Source organism: Lycorma delicatula, chromosome 2 (assembly GCF_047948215.1).
Source record: "Lycorma delicatula isolate Av1 chromosome 2, ASM4794821v1, whole genome shotgun sequence".
In the NCBI taxonomy this organism is placed as follows: domain Eukaryota; kingdom Metazoa; phylum Arthropoda; class Insecta; order Hemiptera; family Fulgoridae; genus Lycorma; species Lycorma delicatula.
The window spans coordinates 69,791,580-69,809,712 of record NC_134456.1 but is presented as its reverse complement, the minus strand read 5'-3'; the positions used below and the strand labels follow the sequence as shown (position 1 = coordinate 69,809,712).

General features: G+C 27.1%; 1 protein-coding gene across 6 annotated transcripts in view; it reads right to left on the bottom strand.

The window, feature by feature from the left end:
* The window catches only part of RhoGEF2 (Rho guanine nucleotide exchange factor 2), a 1,010,441-nt gene that overhangs the window by 766,904 nt on the left and 225,404 nt on the right, over positions 1-18,133 (bottom strand). For all 6 annotated transcript variants that reach the window (XM_075355529.1, XM_075355530.1, XM_075355526.1 and 3 more), the window contains one exon: positions 7,477-7,698. In XM_075355529.1, the coding sequence (XP_075211644.1) occupies positions 7,477-7,698 (222 nt within the window). The remainder of the gene's footprint in view (positions 1-7,476; positions 7,699-18,133) is intronic.

Genomic DNA, 18,133 nt, shown 5'->3' with positions numbered 1-18,133 from the left:
AGAATATCCATATCTACATGCTAGTGTATAGAATAATTACTGTATTCTACATCACATAAAAATACATGGAATGCATAATAAATTCCAATTTTGGAACTTCAGAAGTAAATTAGCACAGAACAAATCTGGAGGTGAATAAAGGGAAACGATTCTACAAAATGTTTTTATAGATAGAATGATATGCTTTGATATTGCTGATAACATTTTTAGGATCACTCAAAAGGCTTTTTGATTAGGTAATTTATTTTCATTCACTATTAAATCTTTTTAGATTTATGACAACAAAATCAAATAACAATCATATTTAAAAATATATAATAAAATTCTCCCAAAAAAAATTATAATCATAAACAAGCTATTTTAATACATCACACAATAGTGAAAAAAAAAGAAATTAAAAAATCTAATTATAAAATAAAATATATTAGAAATCTTGGGAGAAAATATAAAGTTTAGTTCATTACCTTTTTAGAAACTAACTGAAATGAAATAAACTACGTGTTCAGGAAGTAAATTCTAAAAGCATGTAGCTGAAACTTTGATATCCATATGATATACAGTAAGAAATGGTAGGTAATACTTGTAAGAATAAACAGGTAACTCTGCAATGAATCGATAATGATTATCAGCACAAAATTCATTGTAATCACCTGTATCCCATGAGCTTTGTTCAAAATGATTAGATAATAAATAAACAAAGCTATGTAACATAAGCTATGCTTTTACTGTCTCAGCTATCCTAAAAATTTTGTCACACTGGGCAGAAAAGACAAAAGTAAACAGAATAATTCAGCAGTCTCCAGAGTAGCTCATTTCAAAATATTATGTGCATTTCATAATACCAAGGACATAATTAGTAAGTATAATGGAGAACAGAAAACATGGAACTAAAAAACAATCTAGTACATTAAGAGCAGGAAATTTTAGATGTGATCCCCCATTGCATTCCAGCCTTTAGATAGTTAATAAAAACTGATACGTGGTTAAGGTAGAAAAGAATTATAAAGTTCAGCAGTTAGAGATTCGGAGGTTACTCATGGAAAACGTGAATCATGGTCTATGATTACTGGATAAATAAGTAGGTGAATAAATGAAATATACTAGTGAAGTAAACAGATTTAATTATAATTTTTTATTAAATAATGAATTATAAAATGAAATCATAAATGAATTATAATGATTTTAATGAATTATAAATTAAAATCAATGTAATTATAAATCTGATAACCACTTATATTACTAGAAAATAAATTCAATTAGCGTGTATTTATATTTCTTCTTTATACATATAATCATGTTTAACTCAGTAATCTCAAACATTTACGTCAAGGCAAACAAATAGAAGAGTTTCAGGATTTCATATTCTTGATAAAAGTTGTATACATAAACTACATTTGTCCAAGTAATGTAAAATGAAGAAAGAAGTTTGCATGAAAGTTAAAACTTCTCATTGTAATAAAGGCCATCATTACATCTTTTTAGTACATGGAAATTTTAAAATAACAATAATAATAAATTTGACAAATTTCTTTCCTAGAGCAATAAATAAAAATAAATTCAGCACACAATTTCCTAGATTTGAAATAAACTGTTCTTAGTTTTATAAAAAATTCAGAAGTGATACTAGTTTAAAATAAACAAAGTTAAAGCTTTGAACTTTCTTCATATAAACTCATAACTTTAGAAATAAAGTTAAAGGTTACAGCAAATAAAGGTTTTATATAAATTTATATTTTGAGGAAAATGGAAAGGCAGCAATTAATTATTCTGGAAAATCTTTGTTGATAAAAACATGCAGATATTTTCACATTAAATTTACAGAAGGTTGAATAAAAACAGAATTTTTATACAACAAAACCTACATACACCTCAAAGTATACATTTACCTACATACACCTCAAACCTCAAAGTATATTTTAGAATGATTGAATACTACCAAGAATCTATTAAATGAAATTGGGTTTATTCTATTATAAAAATTTAGATACACACTAAATAATCATACTTCTTTTTTTTAATCAGCAAGGCATCACTGCTGATAACCCAAAATAAACACCAACTGAGTTATTGTCAAAATAAAATGTGTACCATAAAAGGCTTAATTTTTATCAATACAGTAACTAACAAACAACCAGTCTATTTGATACTCAAAAATAACTACAAGAGGGGTACTGTTTTGAAATGTTATTGTTATGAAGCAGCACAAGAAAAATAATCAGCAGGAAAATTGTGAATCAGTGCTAAAGGGAACAATAATTTTTTTAATTAGTTAGCTCTAGATATATACTTTTGTCCCATTATACTTCATGTTTATGAAAGACAAATTGTTTTTAGTATTTTTCAACAGCTCTTAAAACGCTGATGGTATCAAAATCAAATCAAATCAGTCAAATTCTGCCTAGATTCTCAACAAAATTAGCAATGTTAATTTTACAAACAGGGTGGAATAGAAGCTAATGTTGTCTGGTAAAAGACACTGAGTAATTGCAAAATGAAAAATCATTAATGCTCTTGAGTATTAAAAAAAATAAAACACATTTACATGATAAGATGTGAAATTCATGCATCTGGTCGACCAGATGCATGACTTTACTTTTATCAATATCCTAATCCACAACTTCTGCTTCTGATAATAATGCTACAAGGTTTTATTTACAGAATATCATATATTTTTTTTTTCTTTTAATAATTTTCTTTATTTTCTGCAGATCAATCCCTTCTAAAAAAAAATTGATGAACGAAAACAAATTATAAAAATAAAACCCTACAACAATTTTTTTTTTTTTAAATGATCAAAAACTTAATTAACTTTTTCTTTAATTTAGGCAAAAGAAAAACATATTAAAACCCTTTGCACGGTTTGGTTTTAACTTGCACAAACCTTTATGAAATATTTCTAACATTTCACTCCCTCTGATGACACAGTTGTGATATATCAACTAATTTAAAATATTTAAATTATTCAAAACTTTTTTCTTTTTTTTTTTAACAGCTAGGTTATGTAAAGCATAGTCAACATTTGACATAAAAATCTATTTGCAAATACTAAATCATAAAAGATAAAAATGAACATCTTCTGATAATGCAGAATGCTATTATCAATAAAGTATTAAAAAATACAAAGAAGTGTCATTTATGAATGGCACTAAAATATACAAATTACTGTATGAATACACATTACGTATGTAAATTATTGTATAAATTACAGTAATGAATATGATAACTTGCGTTCCATAACATAAAATGAATTCAAATACCATAAGTAAAGAAATTAAAACCACTCTGGAAAAAATTACACTGATAGAATCATTAAACCTAAACTTTTCTTCTAAAAATTCTAGTGTATAATGATTTGTAGTTAGTTATTGGACAGTAATTTATTGGGTAGCAACAGGCATACTTATTTATAGTCTAAGAAGATTTTCTTTTCACATACTATTAAAATAAACTTCTACTAAAATATTTTTTTAAATGTTGGTTACAAGCTATATAAACAACTTAATTCTGATTTTCAAATAAAATTATAAATTCTATACCAATATTCTATCAATTTAACATTTTATGAAAAACCATAAAAGAAGATTTAAAGTTTTCCTAATTTAAATAATATTTAAAATTGCATATTTGTAACAACAAAAGAAACATTAACGAGTAAATCATGTACAAAAATTTTTATTTTGAAGATTTTCAGCTCTATCACAATTTTAAATATCTTATAAATGTCTTTAGAGGCAATTAAAATTGTTTAATTTAAAGTATTTTATTCAAAAAAATACTTTTCTTATTTTTAAAAAGAAATCAATATTTTAATTTTTCAAAAAATACATAAACAAACAATTCCCAGTAAATGTAGAAGTGTAACAACTTGTTGAAAAAATTTTTTTTATATATAACATTTTATTCCAATTTGTCAATTTTAACTTTTGCATATGATTCAATGGCTAATTCTTGAGCAATCATATTTCTTATCATAATGATAAGTCGTAGAATGTTTATTACATAAGCTACTTTCACATTCTCTTAATCTTTCTTGATTATAACAAGATCAATTACAGTTGCATTATTTGTTATTAGGTCCAAAATTTTGGGGTAAATTTTTTATTACTACTTTGAAGAAAGTAAAATTTTACCTGTACAATTTTTTTTAAATTCCACTCCAAAAACTAAATATAAATTATATGCTACCGAGATTACAGAGGTCAATAATAAATAACTACTCCTAAATCAAAAATACAACAGAAATTTAATAGCAATATATATATATATATTGCTATTAAATTTAGCAATTCTTTTTTCTTTTTTCTTTATTCTTTATTCTTTATTCTTTTTTAACAAATTTATCATTTTAACTTTTAATTAATATTTTTATTATTTGACAACATATTTATAAATGGAATTTTTAACTTTTAACTTTAATTTTGATTTCAAACCTTAATTTTTAAATTAAAAGAAAAGATTTTTAAAAGCTTTTATTTAACTTGCTTTAGGAATAATCAAATCTTGCAACTGCTATATCTTTTGATATATCGTATGAAAATCAATGAAATTTGGTACACGTATGTAACTTCGATGACAATATATTACTACGGTGTCGGAATTTGATATGACCCACCCCTACGCTAAATTCATGCATTTAGTTGAAAATTTTCATTTCTCATGAACTATCATATGAAAATGATTGAAATTTGGTACACGTATGTAACTTCGATGTGTAAAAATAAATACTTTTACTATTTTTTTAGTCTTAAAAAAAAAACAAAAAAATTACAAAAATATATTTGAAAAATATATATAAAAAATCATTTTTTAAAAAAGCTTTCATTTAACTAACATTATTAACATTAATAAAAAAAGGAAACAAATTAGAAAAACCCTCTAAAAAGAAAAAAAAAGAATTAAACGAGAATTTAAAAAAATATATATATATATTAACAAATATAAAAATGCACTGAAAAATAAAAAATAAATTATACAAAATATCTAATAAATAACCAATAAATAAAAAATAAATAATTATTAAATTTTAAAATTAAAAGTAATGAAAATATTTAGTTAAATAAAAGCGTGGCGCAGTTTTTATAACAATCTTTTCGGATAAGTATTTATAGACATTTGCTGTAATTTAAAATATATTTTTGTTTAATGAGGTTGTTTAGTATATGTGTGTACTTTATTTATCTATAATAAAATAATTCAAGTTTTAATTCTGTGATGGTTCAAATTTGCATCGAGATGACCTTTAAGGGTTAATAAGATTAAAAATAAAAATTAAATTTTAAAATCTTGCACAAAGTTTTTGACAGCAATCTGAAAAATTATTAATTATTATAATTGTAATCATAATTATGAATTCATTAAATAAAAATTCATAATTAATTAAAATGAAACTTTTAGTGGAAAGAGTGCGTTCAATTTGGCTTAGATTACAAGCAGAATTCAAAGATGAACTTCAACTATGTGAGAACACGTACAAAGAAAGCGAGTGGGTACATTTTCCCAGCTTGTTACTTGTAGCTAGTCAGTCTTAAGTGGAAAGGTTCCAGCAGACCTTTCCGCCTCCTCGTGTCGTTATTGAAAATGAAACTGAAGATTAATTGTTGTATAAATAAATGTTGTGTTGTTTTAAATAAATTATAAAAACTGCTCCCTCTTTTATTTAACTAAATATTTTCATTACTTTTAATTTTAAAATTTAATAATTATTACATTTATTTATTTTTTATTTATTGGTTATTTATTAGATATTTATATAATTTATTTTTACTTTTCAGTGCATTTGTATTTTTTTAAATTATTAAATTAGTTAATATATATATATATTTTTTTTTTTTTTAAATTCTCAATTTGATTTAATTCTTATTTTTTACTTTTTAGACGGTTTTTCTAATTTGCATCTTTTTTTATTAATATTAATATTAGTTAAATAAAAGCTTTTTTTAAAAAAATATTTTTTTTTTTTTTAATTTTAATTCCATTTTGATTTGAATAGATTATATCCAAAGTTTTAACAAATTTTGTTTTATTTTATTTATAAAGATTTTATTATGTTAATGTTGTGTATTTATAATGTGTAATTTTACACGAACAATTAAAAGATTGTATCAACTGAAGATGTGAGAAAATCGTGAAAGTACTCTTGTGTATATATAATGACACAAGGTGTGATCCTATTTTATTTAATTTTATTCTGTACTTGGTGGATCAAGTTATTTATTTATGTAAATATATATATATATCACTTTTTTAAGTGTTAACTGTCCCTATGGACCACTAAATCCTTTATATGTTTCTGTGTGATCTACAGGGAATACTGTGGTACTCAAATTATGAAATTTTCATTTCTCTGCGAAAAAAAGAAAAAAGTTACTGTTGTGATTAAATACTACACGTTTTATCATATAAACATTTTTTGAAGCGAAATTTTTTAAAAAGTATGAAATTTAAAAAAAATTAATTATGCTAACAAAGTAAAAAATGTAATGTTTACACAGATGTGAAACAATTAAAGTGCCTATTAGTCTATTTGCTGTCCCAGACAGCAAATTTACTCCATTTACCAGATTAGGACTCGCTCACAAATCCGTCTAATTAGTCTAATCCGATTAATGTCTGCATAAAACTTGAACGCTTACAATTATATACCTTTTACATAAAGGAGTTTGGAAATCTATGGATTGCTCTGATCATGTCAGCACAGGTACAACCATGTATCAGACACTGACAAATCAGAAATTTATTGTAAAAAGCTTACTTTTTATGTATAGAAACAAACAAAATTTGAACACAAAGACAGGAAAAAAAGGAGAAAAAGCATTTACTGTGATCTGTTGTTTTTTTTTAAATCAATTGTTGAAGTACGACAATATACACAATCGACATGATTTCATTTAACAATAATGCCCCATGAGATTTATGGAACAGAATCTATAGAAATTAGACTCTACCAAAAAAGAGCTATGCTATAAACTGTTGAAATAGATTAGAAAATGAGATGCACTCAAAAAAACCATATTCAAAAAAATGTTACATCTAAATCTATTAATAAAAATTTAAATCTATTGTAAGTATAGAGTTAATATAAAATTTTTTGTTAATAATTTTTTGAATGTAATCTTCTTGTTTTATAATCTAAATAATGTAGCAAATTTTAATTTGTCTGTTACTACAAGATGTTACCATTTAATATACGACAGGTATAAAAAATGTTGACCTAAAAATTTATATACTTAGGAAAAAACATAAAACAGAATGGAGTTAAATTATTATGCTGATAATTATATGAATGTATTAATAGTGAAAAATTTACTTTTTGATCTGCTTTTTGACAATGTAATTAAAATGTTTTTCTGGTAACTAGAAATGCTAACATTGGATTAAATTCTTTAATAAAATATTCTTTATACATTCAAACACCAAAACACTTCTTAAAAAAAAAACACATTCAAGAAGCTTCATTCTGTATATATTAACACTAACCTCTTTATCAGAAGTAGCTGAGGTAAGAGCAACTATCTGCTGCTGTAATGTTTGTACCCGACGCTCAGCACCAGATAACTGTTGCATCAAATTCACCTCTTGCGAAGAATCTGTACAACGAGCTAAGTTGCTACGTAAGGCTTCCATATAATTCTGTTCATGCTCCAACATAACTCTGACTATTTGGAGTCGTTCATTTTCCAACTCTACTTGCTTCTTATGCTGAAACAATAAAATTAACATATATAAATATAAGTATTCAGTAAAAGTAAATCTACAAACTAAATTCTGAAAGATTTGACAGGCATGGCATATGAAAACAGAGATAACAGTTTTAAACAGAGGTGCACAATAGACATGAGTCCCTCAATAAAAAGATTGAATGTTGGAGTTTTTAGCAATAATTTTTTTTTTTTGATTGAAAGTATAAGTTATTAATTTGGAATATAGATATTTTTTTTCAAAACTTTTTTCTCTACTGCACTGAATAATACAATTTAATCAATTATAAAATCAAAACCACCATCAGTAGTTAAAATTAAGAATTACACATAAAATGCATTTGCATTTATAACATAATTTATAACATTAAAATGTCTTTCCCATACCATGGAATGACAATGAGTGAAAATTCTGATTACATATTTGATTATGATGACTGCTTCACAATTTACATAATTAACCATATTGTATTCTGTCTGTTTATCTATTAGTTTATTTTTAAAATTGCTGATATAATATTTTTCAAAAATATCAATCTTTCTATTACTTTTATTTATTTCTACTATTTAAAAATTACTGTGTATATCAGTAATTGAATGCTTATTCTTTATGAGGTGATCTGTTACATTAGAAAATGTATTATTTCCTCTTTTTTAATAATTACTAAAGTGCTCTGAAAACCTCTTAATGAATGATCTGGTGGTTTTTCCTACATATACAAGGGTCATTCAATAATTAAACAGACAAAATAGCTGTACAGCAAAAATAGTTTATTAAATAAACACAATTTTTTTGTCTACTTTTCGATGTAATTTCCACCAATTTCTCTGCACTTGTCCAATATTTTTACAAGTCTTCTTATCCCCTCAGCGAAGAATTCGTTACGTCGGTCTCGATGCCAGTGTTGTACTTTTTTCTTTACCTTTTTGTTGTTGTTGAACTTGATGCACGCAAAGCTTCTTTCATTGGACCAAAAAGGTAAAAATCTGAAGGGGCAAAGTCGAAACTTTAAGAAGGATGAGGTAGGAGCTCCCATTTTGCCATATGAGGTAGAGCGTTTTCTTGAAGAAGAAATCAGAAGAAAGGCCTTTCCTCTGCAATCCTGGACATTTCCTATTCAATGCGGGCTTGACTTTGTTCTAACTCATGGTCGAGTAGTACAGGCTGTTGATAGTACGTTGCTCTTCCAAATAATCATAAAAAATTGGACATGGGCACTCCAAATGATGGTTAATGTGACCTTACCAGCTGATGGTTGCGTTTTGAATTTCTTACGGACAGGCTATTCAGGGTGTTTCCACTACATGCTTTGACGCTTGGACTCGGATTCAAAAGGATATATCCATGTTTCATCATAGGTTAAAATCCTGTCCAAAAATGCATCAACTTGGTTACTGAAACGAGTTTAGTACAAATACAAAAGCTCTCGGCTTTTGATGAATGGTAAGCTCTGTGAGAACCCACCTTCCACGGTAGTTCAGTTTGTTTTGAATGTAGGAATTTTTTTTTAACCTCCAGGATTACCGCTAGGTATTGCTTCAGAGGATGAGATGAATGATAATTTTTGCAGCGTATAAAAATGCCATGCCTGACTGGGACTTATGGATGAAAGGCCAAGACGCTACCACTCGCGCCATGGAGGCTGGCATTGGAATTAGTTATGCCAACATTTGCTCAACATTTTCAGCAATCTGATCAACTGTAAGTCATCGGTCTTCTTGGATAAATGAATCAATTCGAGAATTTAATGGCGAGGACGACACTATTACCGGACGCCCGGAGCAGTTCTCGTTGGTCACACTTTTTCTGCCATTTTTAAACACTTCCACCCGTGCATAAAAATTTGCATGGTTCATGGAACTACTGCCTTATTGCTTGTTCATCCAAGAGAATATTTTTGACGGTTGTTCACTTTCCGTAAGTAAAAATTGAAACACAGAAAACTGTTCTACAAAAGTATTTCCTTTGAGTGGACACGCCATCGGAACTAAGACTTCAGAAATTATATTTATGTAAATATTAATCGAACAGCTGACTAAGACTCTTCACAATGCTGCCAACTAACACACAAAAGTTTCAATTGCCTGCATTAAGCGTTTCCTTCACTAAAAATGTTAAGTCTGTTTAATTACTGAATAACCCTCATATATGCATGATCACATTCATTATATTTAATTTTATTTATGCCACAAAGATCAAATTTATTAACCTCTTAATTTTGAATAATATATTTTGTAGGTTTATCTATTTTAAATGAAATCTTACATTTATTTTTGCGAAATATAACTACACATTTACAAAAATATGTCATTAATAAAGAAATACACAAATTAACATTTTTTCTAGTTCCTGAACCAAAATCACTTTTTCAAAGCAAATATTAATCTTTAAATTATAAGAGTATTACACGGATTTACTATGTATATTAAAAAATGGTCTTAAAAAATTTAGGTAGTGAAAAGATAATTAAATTGAATGCACATTATTGGAAATGGGCTGCCCACTCAGTAAAATTGAAGATGGAAAGTAGACAAAACAAGTTATGATTTAGAAACATTCCTATGGGGAAAGGAAAAAGGGCAAAACAGAAGAAAGAGTGGGAAGATGATTTGAAGGAGGCTGAGAGGAGTAGATTGGTATAAACAGGCATTGGACAGGGAAGCATAGATTATTTGGGAAGAGGCCTTTGCTCTGAATGGACAAAAGAAATAATTTAATAACTAGCTCCAATGTTACTTTTTTTACATAGATAAAAGTTCCATGTAATTTTGTTCATTGTATCTTTTATGTATATCTATAAAATAAAATTTAAAATCGAAATCAAATAAGATTTATTTATTTAATAAAAAATGCTTATTTATCTTTAATCTTGTAATAAATAAAGATAAATTGTTAAAAATTAATTTCTTAATTAGTCTTATATTCCATATGTCTTCCTTTCTTTCATAAGAATTTTACTGCCTAAACCACAAACACCTTGAGAAAAATCCTAGACCTAGCCCCGATTGATTATATAATGTATAATAAAAACCACAAAAATAACGTCAGAAAATCAAGCTCAAACCAACATGCAACGCTTTTGAAGAACAATTTCATTTTCAGTCTTAATTAGATATTTTGTAATTATAAGAAAGTTTTCTAATAGCATAATGTGTATGAAAGAATTTTCATTTATGACTGTGATATATATATATGTACATAATTTTAAATAACTTAAAACTAAAGGTGAAAAACAACAGTTTAAAAGTACTGATGAGAGTGTTCTTGTTTTTTCCTCTACTTTGGGATTCTGTTGTACCTGTAGTATATTAGATAATTTTACATAAATTTATTTAAATATAAAATAATACAAGTAGCAGAAACATGTTAACAACATTAAAAAATTAATAAAAATATTTCATTACTAAATATTAAATAATGGAAACTACTGTTATTTGTTAAATTGTTTTACATTACCATTATTATAAAGTTCAAGAAAACACGAATTCAGTTTTATAAACATAAAAATAATACCAATAGATTAGAACAAAATTTTGGGAAAATAAAACTAATGAGAATAGAAGACAATACACCAATAAATTTCTATACAAAAGAAAAAATAATTTAATAGGACAATTCAGGCATGAAATACAATACAATACAATACAATACAATACAATGCCAACAAATGGGCTGTGCAATGGCAAAGGAAGCATTTGATAAAAAACATTTATTACATAGTAAGATGGATTTAAACTTGAGGTGTCTCTTCAAATTTTATGTTTGAAATTCACTTCTGCATAAATGTAAAACATGGGTACCAAAATAACAGGAAAGTTTGGAAGGATTTAAAATATGGGCTTGGAGGAAATTGGAAGATAAAATGAACAGGCTGAATGAAAAATGAATCAAGTAATGATGAGAGTGAATGAAATAAAAAAGTAATCAGGAGAATAATCTGTGATAGGAACAGAGGATACATTGACTAAAACAGTGCTAAAAGAATCAGTAGAAAGTGCAAAGGAAACACCCTAGAAAGCTGTAAACGTTATAAACGATTTAAATAGAAATGGAACTTATCAAGAACTCAAATATTACGCTGGAAGTAGAAAAAAATGAAAAGTATACAGTGGAAGGGAGCTTTCTGTGGGCAGTTCCCTTGAAGGCCAAAGATATGATAATAAATACAAACCGACATTCAATAATATTTCAAAATTTAGAAAAGGTTCGTTTAAATATTACTTAATATCTATAACAATTAACCACTGACATGACATCAATATATAACACATAACTATTTAAACAAGCTCTAAGCAAGGTGAGAAACATCATTAGTTATTCACAAGATCAGCAAAATATGATGAAGAAAACATAATCATTAAAAACAATCGAACCTGATCATTACTGTCATCTGCAACTTAAAATCATTTAATAACATGAACCTGTGCATTGAGATGAATAATACATTTAATTAAAAAAAGAATCAATCCAGCTGTTTCAGAAGAATTGTTTCTTTAATTAATAGGAGCACCTCATATCAACACTATATTTTAGTACTAAAAGTACTTAATTTCCGTTTTGTTTAATACAAAAAAGAAATTAACATGGTGTTTTATTAAATACTTAATGAACACATTCCTAATAACAGATAAAAATTGAATTCTTTCACTTTAATTATATAGTCTTCTATAACAATTTTCTCTACCCAAAAATTTCACCAAAAAATGTATATGTATAAAGAGACAACCTCTTTTTCGTATGTTCCCAATAACCGCAAAAACTACTGAACCAATCATTATAAAATTTTAACTGTAGTTTTCTTATGACCGTAAAAAAATTAACCACAGTTCAAACCATGATTTGACTGTGTAAAAGAACAACAATTTCACAAAGGAAAATAACAACAAAATAAATAACATTATTCTCAAAAAATTTGATGGCAATTTTCAAGAAAATCTATCTACTGATAAAACACTGATGATGCAGTTCATTATCAGCAAGAGTCTCTTAATGCTCTCAATTCATCTCAAACACTGAAATTAAAAACTGATAATGTTGTTACATAACTATCGACCACCCAATCTGTTTGATGGTACTAGACTAGATCAGAGCTACATGTTACAATATCATTGAACCTATAATATTTACTGGGCCAGCAATGAAGAAATTGCATTTATTTCTCGAATCCATATGATCCTACAAATCAACCATTTTAAATTAAACTTCTACGATTTTCCATCAGTTTCTTTTACAATTACTATTAACAAGCCACAAGGCCAAACTTTGGAGTTTCATGTTGGAGTAGATCTCCATTCAGAGTGTTTCTCCCATGGCCAATTACATAGGATTTTCCAGAACTGGAATTTCTAACAAACAGTCTTGATATCAGTGGGTAAAAAAACAAGAAATAAAGTTTACCAAGAATTTTACAGTTCTCATATTTTAACATGTTTTATTAAATTTAATTTTACTGAAAAGTTGTTAATTTTTAAAATAATGATTATTAATTGAAACAAATCATGATATTATTAATAAGTTTAATGTTTAGTGTTTTAATAAAAAAAAAAAATTAACATCAATTGTTGAAAAACAGGTAGTAATAGTAAGAGTAGTAGTAGTGACTGGAAGTAGCAGTTTATTCAAATTAAAGATGTTATATGCTGAAGTTAAAAATTAAGTTTTTACTCATCTGCACTTGCTTTGTAAAACTGTTAATTTACTCTATTGTAATACTGTTTACTACATCTTTTGAGTAAACTATCAATTTTCTGCAATCATACAGCATAAGATTGATAGTTTTAACAACTATCAGTAATTTTCTGCTGAGGTATCAAACTACACAAATATAATTTCTAGAACATCAGTTTTTAATATTTACAATTACTTGACTACTACATTAAAATATTTTAATTTTAGATGATTAGAGAAGGTCCAGTTTGTAGGTGTATCAGTCTGAGCTAATAATATAAATGTTGTGCTCAGTGAAAGGAACCACACCACTCTTCTAAGTGTGAATACAAACTTAAAATTAAGTTTTTTTTTTAATTTTATATTTACCATTTGCTATGTTCTATTACATCCTTTAGGGCGAATAATATAATTATTAATGATAAAAACATTGTGTGGTATTGTAAATATGTGGTTATTAAAACATACTTTTTCATAAAGGAACAACACATGAAAAATAACCAAATCAGATTTGTGTGATACAGATATTTGAAGGACTTCAAATGCATATATCAAGTGTATGAATATACATGTAATTAACAGAGAAGAAACGAGTAAATTATTTCTTTTAAAGAAAGAATTAACCAATAAGGACTACGGGGAAATGTAATGTTAGTGTAAAACATTCAATTTTCAAATTACACTTTCCATTTCCATTTTCTGATGATCAAAATTAAATAAAAACAGGCAAAAATTGAATTAAGGTAACAAATATTACCACACAAACATTAAATCTTTCTTAGTAAGAACCGTAAGTTACACAGCAACATGGGCTGCTTAATTGCTAAACAATGTGCTTTTCACTTGTATAATTTACATATCAGTTTCATATGTGAATTGATTAACGCTAGCAATAATTACCCTATGATGAAATTCTATATGTAGAAATCACAACCGAAGTGATTTTAATATTAATATTTATATTCAATAAGAAGATAACATTTTTCTTTGTAATAAAAGTAATAAAAGACAAATAAGATAACTTCAATGAAATTTCTGTGTTCCAGCCTTCCACAACGTTTTTTTACATGTTAACTAATTAGAATGATATTATTCTTTGATGTTTAAACTGGAAATCAAAGAAAGGCAGTTATAAAATTACGGAATGAAGAGTTGAATTCATGTAACTAACAATGAGAAGAAAAATTACATTACAAGAATTCTTGTATTGAAATATTTCATTGCTAAAAAATCTACAAAACTGTTAAATCTTGTGTTGATGGAAAAAAAATTTGTAGTTAGAATTTTTTTTTTGTATAGTTGAAAAATTTGTGTAGTTGGAAATCTTTTTCAGTAAAAAATTTATAATTTTTATTATCCTGCAGTGTATTTATTAATATTTATATTATTCTATTTAATTCACTTAATGCTGTTTATTGAGACATTGTTTATGCCATCTTCATATTACAGTATGAAGGATTTGAATTCATGTAACAAATAATGAGAAAAGTATTATTAATTTTTATTTATTTCATTATTATTAAGTCTTTAATAATGATGCTATATTTCATGCTCTTTTTATGAAGAAGATTATTAGTTTTTAAAATAGTTTTAGTAACTAGCTTTTGTTGCAAAATTTTTGTTTTTATTTTTACTGTTTATCATCAGACATCAAAAATCCTTATAAAGTATTCTATTACACTGAATCATTAGAAGGTGTTTTTTTTGACACATTGTGAGCTTTGATGATTACTTAATGTTTGTATTGATTTAAAATTAAAGAAAAGGTGTTCACATAAAACACAGAAGAGGTGATATCAAGACAGCAATAATATTCAGAGGACTTGACTGACAGAATACCATTGTTTGTCCAGCCAATACTTGTATATTTTATGAAAGCAAGAATTTAATCTTGTTTTACATCGTGCTTTCCTAATTCCTCATTGGCATCTATATTCCAAGAACAATCAGCAACAATTCACTATCATTTTTGTCTATTTTCTTTATTTAGACCATTTATTTCCACAGAATTTAATTATCTGGTTTCATTAACAACTTGTGCTGTTGATTCTCAGTAATAACTAGTAAATAACTTTCTGTTGTGTTTGAGATCAATCTGCAATCATAAATTTTGCCATGATTTTTTAATGAGTAGTCTGGATTAGTGAGTTAATTGAACTAGGGAAATTTAAATTACAATAATTAGTTTACATAAACTAGTCTAAAGAAATCAATTATACTGTTTTCCTGAATCTGTCAGCTGCTAGCAATGATAATATTGATTTGTAATTTATATCACATAATTTCATACTTAACTGAAGTTTACTTTCTTCTATTCTTTCATTTTTTAACATAATAATTTTTACAGAATGAAAGATTGCATTCCTATTTTAAAATCACTTACAAATATTTAAATCCAACCCATTTTAATAACAAACTGTACACATTCCAATCTGATGTCTTATGACACCCAAATCCCTTATTTACATCTTTTATGGTTGATGTTACATATATACATAAAGAGGCATTTTTAATCAGGAAATGTTTATTTATTTTGCAAGTTTACTTAACTCGCTCATTTATTTAAAAAGATATCTCAAGCGCAGCTGGCTGCACTTAACCTCCATCTTGACCAGGGCTAATTATTTTAAGTGATTCCTTGCCTTAAGAAATTTCAGGTTTCCTAGTCACTTATTAAAGGAAACAACAACAAACATTAGCATTAATAATGTTTTATGATCATGTAACTGTTTTACTCTGACAAAGAAATCAAAAATCAATCATGAATGTGATGCCAAAATCAACAAAATGTTGAATCTCAATGTTATACAGGCTACAATGAATTACAGCTAAAGGTAAAAAATAATTAGAAAGGCTCTTCAATAAACATTTTCATAAACTAATCAACTCTTTTCAAATCAGATCAACCAGTATGTTCCCACATCACATCATTATACTTATGTCTTCACTGAATGTACCAAAGTAGCTAGAGCACTTACAAGGATCAATTCTGGTTTTGATCTGCAAGTTAATTGAAAAACCGAAAGGAAATGGGAACATAGTTGCTGGTTTCCTTGGCTTGTTAGCCCTGTGCAGGATAGCTGAGAGGGTCTGATGCTGCTATAAATGTGTAGATAGAATAGCAACCTAGGTGGCTAGGAGCCTGCTTGGGTGCTTACTTTGCCAAGACAGGTACTTTGACATCAAGCATCAGTTAGCTGAGATATTCACTGTTAGGATGAAAATGGATGTGTGGAGAACTCTTGTGACGGAGCTGCAATGTAGGCACTGACTTCGCTCCCAAAAGTGGACCAGAGAAAAATAGGGTATATTTTCATTAGAGGCTTATTAAATTTTTGTATCTGTTTCTTTATCTTTAAGTAATTCAATAGGACTTTGAGTAAATTGAACTCTAGGACAAAATTGTCGTTGTGATTAAAAGACTCAATCAAGTATTGATCTGAGTGTATAGTCTAATTGAAGTTAGACATTGTGAAGTCTAGTTGAAGTTTTTGTGCGAAACCTTCAGTACTGATGAAGGTGCAGGGATCGTGTTTCTGCAGATCGGTTAATTTGATAGTTGAGGGTTGTGAGTTATGGTAGCTGACCGTAGTTAGAAGAGGCCATATGAAGGCGATAATAGGCTGTGTAAATACATTGACAGAAATGTTTGCTGAGGCATTTGCATTGGTGGCATCCTGACAGAGGCCACACTGATGACTCTGTTGGGTTATCAAGTTTAAAGGGTCTAAAAGACGACCTTTTGTAAAACCCATCAGGGCTAGGAATGGAGGAAGTGGTGTGATGACTGGGATCATCACAAGGAGTGTCTTTCCCTACAGGGGTCAGCTTGCCCCATGGATGCAAAATCTGTTTTAATCTAAATAAATCAAAATTAAAAATAATTTAAGATGTTTAATCAAAATAAAAAATTTATTTTTAATGTAGAACTGATTTACATGAGGTAATTAAGGCTACAATAAAGTTATGACAATTAAAGATATATGATTAAATGAATTGAATTATAAGTAATATTTTAATTTTGATAAAGGAAAATCTTTCCACAAGGGAGAAAAACCACTGGGGGGAATTTTAAAAATGTTAGCATTACTTGCAGATATACTTTTCCTTTGTATATCATAATAGACATGGAAAAATGTTAATAAATAACATTTATAACTAACAAATCTTTTCATTATTTCTACCACAGGGTCTGATACACAGCTAAATGGTGTCAAATTGTGGCAGAGAAGTCCTTTCATCCAGAATTCTTGATTAGAATTCCATTCCAGTGTGGCCATTTTTCATACACTAAAAATTCATTCTTGTCATAAAAAGAAAAAAATAGAGAATAATAGCTATAACTGAGTATTTGTTATTGGAGAATAAATACATGCCATAGAAAGCTGTTTCAGTTAAGTTTTTTACATGGATTATATCCATAAAATAGACTGAGGCAGATCAGTGACCAATGGTGATTCAATAAAAATGGTGTAAATTATATGATTAAGGCCAAGAGAATATTTAACATTTATCTTATAATACAGCTTGGAATAAAGATGAAAAAATAAGTTACACAAAAATAACCAAAATAAAATAAATACACAAATAAAGGTTATATAAAACAAAAGTATATGAGAGGAAAAGGAAGTTCATTATCAGAAAGAACAGAAAAAAATTATATCCCAATACTGTACGGAGAAAAAAAGAACTGATTAAGGATAACCCAGTAGCAAAAGAAGAATGTATTCAATATAGGGCAACATTAAAACAGTAAGCAAGAGAGAAG